Consider the following 9,499-nt stretch of genomic DNA (forward strand, 5'->3'; position numbering starts at 1 on the left):
AGATCAAGAGTAGTGGCTAATACCTGCTCATCTGGAAATAAGTCATCAATTTCTAGCTCGGCATCATCTCTTTCTCTGCCTATTGCCTAGATAGTTGATCAACTACTTGGTTTTCACAACCCTTTATGTCGTTGAGCACAATGTCATGAAAGAGGAAAGGAAGGTCATGTGCCCCTAAGACGCATTAAAAGCATGATCGGACAAACACATCAGCTATGTCTGTAAAAGCTTCAACGAATCCTGACAGGTTTACAGTGGGAACACACAATGATATGTCTAAATGGAGTGCTTATATTGGACGTCGTACTATAAGGCTCAAGTGGAGCATTCTCTAATTAATTAGTTGATGTATTTGATTTATTGTCCATAAATAGTGGTTTCCATTCACTTGTAAATGATCGTATTTTTGGGCAATACTAAGCAATATATTGTTATTCTTACTCTAAGGTTATACTCTTAAGAACAAAACACAAAGATCTCTGATTGCAGAGATAACAACATGAGGTATTGTATCCGGGATCGAAGTTGAAGCAAGAATACTTGGATTTTACCGTTCCATTCATTTACTAAATTACTTTATTAGCTTATTTAACAACATATATATAGATCTAATTGCATAATCTCCAATTTACAAGTTAAATCGATCCACGTTTTCTTAACTTCGTGGCAAATTCAACTATATCAATTTTCAGATAAACAATGATGTCCCCAATCCACCTAGTCATTAATTGATTTTTCCATTACCTTTGCAACATAGCATATGATTATTAATTGTTCAAATTAGGAGGCCATTCATATATGAGAAACTTGAAAACCAAATGGAAATGATAATGAAAGAAAAATGCAAGACGAGTAATTATAACGATGAAATTCAAATAAAGATAGATGTATGGATCCATATAAGTAGGATCCGTAATACAACAAACAATTTGACACAATATTATTATTATTAGTAATACTAGACTAGAGTGGGTAATAACTTCAATGGGACATACCAAAAGACAAAATGAAAGTGACAACAAGAGATGCAACAAAACACAAATTGATCCATAAAGTAGGATCAAAGATGACCACAGATTATTCTTCTCCTCATAATAATTGCACTTGTACCAAATTGTGCGGTGTAAAATTGACTATTATCAACCTTAGGTGACCCTGCATCACAAAATTGAACCACCAAACATTAATACTATATCTCATAATATGGTCCTATATATATATAAATTGTTAAGAAACATTAAAGTAAATTAGCACTAAATTAACAGTGAAGCAATTTGCTTAGAAAGAACAACTAGATAATACCCTTTCAACTATTATATATTACAGCATTTGATAAAACATAAAATTTTAAGAATAAAAGAAAGATTATTGGCATATACCAAAAAATTACCTTAGACTTTGGGTTTTAAACATGCCTAACATTTTTAATAGTTATAAGAATATATATTACTCCATTAGCGATAAAATAAGATGTTGGAATTGGAATTCTAGTTAATATCATGTGAATTGTTGAAACTCTTTTTATAGTCCAATTAAGTAAACTATACAAATTTCAAGAAAATTGTTGTCGACGTTTTTCCATGTTAGCCTTCATCCAGTGGGGTTCTTAACTACTTTACTTTTTTCTAGGAGAATAATTTAAAAAGTGACGTGAAAAGTAAGCATTTTATTTATGTATAATACATAAATATACCCTTTAACTTGAGCTCAACTCACAGTAAAGCCCTCCAACCTTAAGCATGCATAAGTAAACACTTAAACTTGTATAAAGTTAAACAAATAAATTTATACACACATCCTACATGACAATTGGCATCCTACGTGATGTCCTACATGTATTATGTCATGTAGAACCCATGTCCATGTGTCCACTTGTTCAATTTTATACAAGTTCAAACGTCTGATCTACTTGTGCACACTCAAAATTGGAGAAATTAAGTTGAGTTAAAGACCATATTTATATATTATAAAAAAAAGAATGATATGAGAGGATTTGATAAAGGTATACTTGGAGCAGTCAGTGGAAGGACTGATCTTATAGGGAATGTTGACGCCACAAGTGGAAGGAAGACCAGCAGCTTTGCTGTAATTGATTCCTGAAATAGCACCCGCTGCTGATTTAAGGCAAGTGCAGGCAGTTTTACGATCTGGTGTGCTCTTTGCGGCACTCGCCAAATTCCTAACTCCATCGCAACAACCTCCTAAAGGTGCAGTGTTTCTAAGGTAACCAAGGCACGGGATTATAAAGCTCGTCACTTGCCCACAGTTTAGGGCTTCGGTATGGGCTATCACCATGCACAATACCACAAAACATGCAATTTTTCCAGCCATTGAATAAGATGTGGAAAGAAAGATATGAAATATATAGTAAATTATTTAACGAAGAGTACACAAGTGTTGGGTGCAAAATACACTGAGACCTAATTGGGATTTTTATAGGTAGAAAAATTTGAATTTGATTGGAGTATTTATTAATTGGTAGTTGAGTTATGTTTAATGCTTTGAAATTAGGGGAATTGCATTGAAGGGAAGTAGTTGGCATAGATGATTACAGTAAGTATTACTTCATTTTTAATTAGAGATCTCGATATCAAATTCTGTACGGACTTGTATTTATTTAAAAAGTGTTTTACCCCTAAGCTCCATTTCCAAGAGGTGAAACCATAGCTTTGTTTTATCTTGATTAATCATTAGCGCTAGTATTATATTTTGTTTTCATCTCATTACTCACTCAATTTTGCACCATATTTCTTAAACAACTCAAAGAATTACAAAATCATTATTTATTCATTTGACAAATGTTTCCACGTATGTTCTCCTAAGTAAATATTAACCAATACCAATATATATATTCTCAATTCAATTAATGACTGTAAAACTAAGAAGACAATATGTAAGTTAAAATGGAGCCAATATGTCTCCGTTGCTACTATCATAATAATTTCGAGGAGTTAATTTAATAAAATATCTTTTATTGGAGAAAATCATCAAAACTAAAGTACAAACTTGAATCAATGAAATATTAAAAGTGGAAAAATTTAAGAGAGAAAAACTATAGAACTGAAAACTGCTTTGGTGTGGCTTGGCAATAATTATATTATGAAAAAAATTAGTAACTAGTGTTTGGTCATATAACTTGTCGTTTCTTGGCAAATATATCTAGCAAATCTAGAAAAAACTAAAATTTAGGCCAAATTCTAGCATTTGAGCAGTTTTAAAAAATTTAAAATTATCCCAAACTTTTACATTTTATAAAAACATCCATTACTATCTATTAAATCTTAATTAATATCTATCTATAACCAACTCCATTAAAAGGAGAAACTTATTTTTAATGAGTTATAATTTAGGCGAAATGATGTAAGAGAACTTTATACTTAGCTCTGTTTGGAAATTGAATCCTTCTACTTACTACTTTTCCTCCCCCTCCCCCCTCCTCCTGTTCTCTTCCCTAATTCTCAAGAAAAAGAATACCATTCTTACTTGGTAGAAAAACTATTAATGCAATTCAATAAGAGGAAGCAAAAAAAAGGAAGGTCCACTCCACAGTACGATCAAATCAACGATAGATTGCACTTGTACGTTGTGCTACCTCAATAATGACTATCGTCATCCTCGCTCCTATATATTTTACCACTCCATCTATCGGTGTTTGGCCCTGGCCAACGGCTTATCTTCACCTCCTTTCCAGTTACGTCATGTTTGGAAAGTCACTCTGGTAATTGAATTTGGTGTATCTGTTTAATTATACTGTTCGACATATATGATTGGCTATATAATTACATGATTAGCAGGTAATTAGGTGTAATTGATAGGGGTAATTACGCTCTCCAATTTTCAGGGAGGAGCTGTGAATTGTTGGTAATTACCCGATACAATTACTAGTTGAGTAATTTTAATTTCTTCTTTTTATTTTTTTAATTTATTTTTAGCTCTATTATTTTAAATTTATCATTATTATTCGGAAAATAATTTTAAATTTTCTATTATTTATATTTTATTTCCCTCTCATTCTTAGCTTTTGCTTCTTGTGATTCCATGTGATTTTCGTATTATCTATTTTATTTATTTGTGCTATATTTTTTTTTCATTAGCATAAATTTGTTAGTGTTCTATTTTTTAAATTGAAGGAAAATTCAATGTTGAATAAAGTTATAGATTTATGTTTTTCTTTACTTTAAAATCACATTTGTGTAACTAATGTTGAAATTTGACATAAGAGTATTATATTAAATTTCTTTTCGAATTTAGAACTTATGTATTTTCATTTCATTTGTTTTAGTAGTATTGACTTGATTTTTCACATTGCAAGTTATTTTTTCTTTAATTAGACTTGATAAATTATCCTCTTGTCAAAAATTTATGACATTATATTTATAATATTGATCTTTTTGTAAATATGTATTTTATGATGTGCATAGAAATCTTGTACTTTAAATTTTTATTATTAATTTAATTAATATATACTAATTTGAAAAACACAAATCAATTTTTTTTTTATAATATTAGTTAAGAACATGTGTCTGTTGATTAATATATTTTCAAAAGACAATATATATTTTAAACATTTAACTCAATATTATCTAAAAAAGTCTCTTATATGTCTAATATAAATTTATAATTTTAGATAATTAACTTTTATTCTTAAAATTTATTATAATCTTATGATTGCAATTGTGCAACCAAACAATACATTTGTAATTACACTTTAATTACACTATGGCAAACAAACAGATCAATGGAATTACTACGCTACATAATTGTTAGGATGGTAATTACAACCCTGGTAATTACATCAATTTCAATTATCTAAGTGTTTTCAAACGGACCCTTAGTGTTTTTGTTAGAATGACCATATTGCGCCACATTGAAAGAGGAGAAATATCTCCAATTGGTAACACCTCACAAATTCTAAGCTAAGACCGAATCATTTCTCGTATGTGCGTAGATTCATATTTGAGGATTCTAATTTTTATATAGTTACTGAGGTCAATTTGTTAGTGTGTAAAAAGATTTGGAGATGAATTAAGGTTATAAGAACCCTCTAACACAAAGTTGAGTTGAAAAATTCTTTAGCGGTTGCATTTCTATACATAATTTTACTTGGATTAACTATAATACCCCAAAAAAAAAATTCAAACTAAAACTCAAACCATCCTTCGTTGTGAGTAAGATTTTACCGAGGAAATTTGAATTTCTTGAGTGCTAAAGTCACTAGATGTAGCACCTAGAGTTCCAAGAAGAACTAAAGAGAATTCATTCAAATCATTCCTAAGTTTCTTTAAGTTTTGGGTCAAATTCAAACAATATTAACTCTCATTACAAGATGAATTTGGTGGGCTACAAGGTACCAAATGGAAGGTCTTTGAATTGTCTTTCCAACGCCACCGAGTTTGCTAAGTTTCAAGGTTGGATGAGTGATATATACCCTTTGGAAGTCAAGCTGTCCAAATAAGGAAAGTTACCCGAAAATAGTAAGGGGTATTTTGCTCTTTTCCTTACCCAATCAGATTTAATTCATTTTTAGTAAGGTTTTAAGTGTCTAATCCTATTAGGTTAAATTTTACAATCCTAATATATGCCTAGGATTTTAGTTGAGAGTTCAAGAAGAGAAAAAGAAGAGAAAAGAGGAGAGGATCAAGGTGTTTGTCGAGGTTCTTGAGTTTTGTTGCGAATTTTTGTGATGGGTTTGATTCCTAAGAGGTATGTAAGCTTCCATAATGTTGGGTTTGTTCTTCCACATGGAAATCATGTTATTTTCATCGCAAATTTCATTCTTGAAGTTGAAGGATTAAAGTTCTTGATAAGTGTTCTTGAAGTTCATTCTAGATCTTGTTTTGTTGGGGTTTTGATGAATTCTTAAGATGAAAGTGAGTGTTTTGAGGGCTATATTGAGTGTATTAGAGTGTACTTATGTTGAGTAATCAAATCCAAGTTATTGGGGAAGAAACCGTTCGATTCTAGGCGAGTTAGGGTGAGAAAACGAGAAAAGAAATTCGTTAGGTTTTCTGGGTTGGGGCCTGGCACGCCGCGCCAGCCAGTGCGCCCCAAATTATGTTCTGTAGTTTAGGGGCTGGCGACCCATGTCACTCAGTGTGCCAGGGTCTCCTACCCCGTCCAGTTTGCAGTCGGTTACTCTGTTTGAGTTCTTTTAAAGTGTACCTTCACTCATTTTTTATTCTTAACACTCTAAACTACTTCTAAACACCTAGAAATCATTCATAAAATGAATAATAACCTTGAATTCATAATTCATAATTCAACATTCAAGGTAGAGTTAAGAGTTCAGTCTTGAGAGTTCTTTTGAACATTCGAAGAAAGTCCCTTTGAGTCTTTTGAGGAGTCTTCTACAATTTCTAATAACTTGTTTCAAGACTCGAGCAAGTGAGTATGAGAGTGCGGAGAATGTATTCATGAATCTACTTTATCATCACGAGATCCTTCATATCATGAAACATAACTCTTGAATTCATAATTCACATTCAAGAGAGAGTTAAGAATAGAGTTTCAAGAAAGTCTTTGATTTCAATTGTGAATCCGTTGTGATCAACTATCGATTTGGGATAAGTTTTGAGGAAGTAAGTATGAGATTTAGAAGAGTCGTATACATAAGTTACTTATTGATATTTTAGTCGTTCAGTCGAGTCGTTCATGCCCTTAACTTCCGCATGAACTCTATCAGTTGAGTACCTTTGAGAGGAGTAGTATCTTCAAGTTCTATGTCTTGAGTATTCAGTTCTTAACCCCTTTGAGATTATATTTCTAATCATGATACTACTACATGTTACCCATGAAGCCTTTGAGTTGAGTTGTTCATTCCCAGAACTCCGCATGAACCCTATAAATCGAGCAGTCTTGAGATGAGAAGTATCTTTGAGTCCTTGAGTTGAGTAGTTCATGCTCATAATTTCGTATGAACCCTCTGAATTGAGCATTCTTGAAATGAGTAGTATTATTGAAGTTGTTGAGTTCCAAGTATTGAGTTCTATCCATGGTTATTGAAAACCTTGTCGTTCACGCCTTTAATTCAGCATGAACCATATTTTAAGAATTTTTTTACAAATGCCTTAAACTTGAGTTTTGAGTTAAGTAAAGAGTAAAGAGTGAAGTTCATTTCTTTAAAAGAGTATATGGGGACTACGTATTCCCAAAGAGTAAATGTTTTCATATTTAATCAAATCAATAAAGGAAACACCGATTTCCAAAAGAGCCTTTGAGCTAGTTTTCAGTAAAGAGAAAATCCTTTCATATTTAAGAAATAGAGGAAACACTGATTTCCTAGAGAGCCTTTGTGCTAGTTTTGAACAATTATCTCAAACCACAGAAATAGTTATGTCTTTAAACATATGAGCTAGTTATATTTTGGGAGTAGTATTGAGCACCGATATAGGGGAGAGTTCAGACAACTCACAGCCCCCATAAACCGTGTAGCCAACATGGGTAGAAAAGGGTCATACTTTTTAGATGATTCCTTAGTGCTTTTTAGCATAGACTAGTGGATCCACGTAGTAGTTAGGTTCTATACCCCCGTCAAGGTATAGGACAGCCCTGGCAGCATGAGGTAAAACGTTGTATCATCACATAGTTCACATTGATGGTTGTCGGTTAGAGAACCTCCCACAGTTATATATTGTATTCTTATATACACAGATTTTACCTTATATTTTCATATATAAGCACAGTTTATCTTGTATCCTTGCATACAACAGAGTTATTCTGTATTTTCAATACATTGAGTTGCTTTCTACTGTTTTAAAAGCTTTCCATATATTTCATCGGTATTGTTGCTTTATATTGAGTTGAGTATTTAGAGTTGAGTATCTAGAGTTGAGTACCCAGAGTCGAGTATCTGATAATTGAGTCGAGCCTCATTTCACTGAGTTGAATATTTTATTGTTGAGTTGAGCCTTATTTCACTGATTAAGTTGAGTATCTTATTCTTTAGTTAAGTTTAGTTGAGTTAGTTGAGAAGAGGTAAGTATGTTTCTTTTCCACCAATTCAAGCTTATGTTTATGTTTTAGAATTCCCCTTACATGCTCGTACATTCCATGTACTGCCCCATTTTGACCCATTGCAGATACAAGAACTTGGTCTCATCAACAGGCGCTTAGTTGATACCACATGCAATTCGAGTTAGCTATGGTGAGCCTCATTGCTTCCGAAGGGTTCCACTTGTACTTTCAGTTATATCAGTTGTTAGGATGTCGTGGGTCTTGTCCCGACTTCCATCCTTGTCATTTAGAGGCTTCATAGATAGACAGTAGAGTTTCAGAAGTATATTCATTTATTTTGTTAAATGTTTTAAAGACTTATGCTGCTATTTTTTGGCGAGTTGAATATATTATTTTTATTCAGTTTGTAAGCTTTGTATGCTTGAATTAGTCTTCCGCTTGTAATCAGCCAGGATGAGGGTTCGCTTGGGACCAGCAATGGTTATCGAGTGTCGGCCACTCGAGGGTGTAGGCTCGGGTCATGAAAAACTTGGTATCAGAGCACAGAGTTCAAGTGTCCTAGGGTGTCTATGAAGTCGTGTCAGTAGGATCTTATTTATGGTTGTGATGACCCCACTTCTATAAATAAGTGACTAAACAATTATGAAAAGTTTCCCTTATTTCATAATCTTAATCGTGCAATAGAGCTATGTCATAGAGATTTATTTATACTCGTGCCTTTCTCAGATTCATTCGACCACCCATCATACTAGAGGTGGTTGAACAGAAGAGTCAGTCATTTATCGATGAGTTGTTCTTAGCAAGAGTTTTGAGGAAGTCATGAGACTCCACAAGGGCTTGATAGAAGCTCATGTGTGAGTTACGTGTTAAGTTTCGAAAGAATGCACCCATAATTATATGAATCGTGCGTTTGAGCTAAAAAGAAAGTTGTACTCTCTTCCGTAAGCCTTGTTTCAACCAAGATCCTTATGAGGAGGTATGTTTAGAGCTTGGGTAATATTTTCACCCCAAAGGTTAGCATGAGTTACGAGATCATGAGTAGTAGTAGTGAGAGAGCCCAGAGTTAGAGGAAAGTATGCATAGGTTTAGTGATCCAAGAAAGGGAGATAGAGTATATATTTGTTAACCAGAATAAAGTCAATGTCGATGTGCCATTGTATTAGAGGAGACTAAATTCATGTGTTGAATAGAAGCACAGAGTATTCATAAAGTGCTAGATCTAGGCTAGGCTTGTGATTTGTTTGAATGGGTCATGATGTTCAAAAGGTTATAGAACTGATCAAGTAATGAGCTATAGTATATTAGGCGAGCAATTATACTGATATTCGGGTTTAGTAATAAACATTAAGCTTGAATTTGAGATGAGTGTCATGATCAAAAGAATGGCAACATGAGGGTGATGATGCTAGTCTTGAGATTGTATCTAGAAGACTTAACATAGAGTAGGTGAGAAATTGAGATGCTAGCTGTAATGAATATGAGTAGTACAAGTAAGAGACCCTAACCTTTAGATAAGGGCAGTGAAGTGTGGCTAAGTCACAAGAGT

The 9,499-nt window shown here is 33.0% G+C and overlaps 1 protein-coding gene across 1 annotated transcript; it reads right to left on the reverse strand.

The window, feature by feature from the left end:
• Positions 1-844: 844 nt before the first annotated feature.
• On the reverse strand, positions 845-2,420 carry LOC125871037 (non-specific lipid-transfer protein 1-like). Its single transcript, XM_049551622.1, has 2 exons — positions 2,009-2,420; positions 845-1,155 (listed from the first exon to the last, which is right to left on the reverse strand). The coding sequence occupies exons 1-2, from the start codon at positions 2,329-2,331 to the stop codon at positions 1,146-1,148; spliced, it is 333 nt and encodes a 110-aa protein (XP_049407579.1). The 5' UTR covers positions 2,332-2,420; the 3' UTR covers positions 845-1,145.
• Positions 2,421-9,499: the final 7,079 nt, after the last annotated feature.

Source organism: Solanum stenotomum, chromosome 7 (genome assembly GCF_019186545.1).
Source record: "Solanum stenotomum isolate F172 chromosome 7, ASM1918654v1, whole genome shotgun sequence".
NCBI lineage: Eukaryota > Viridiplantae > Streptophyta > Magnoliopsida > Solanales > Solanaceae > Solanum > Solanum stenotomum.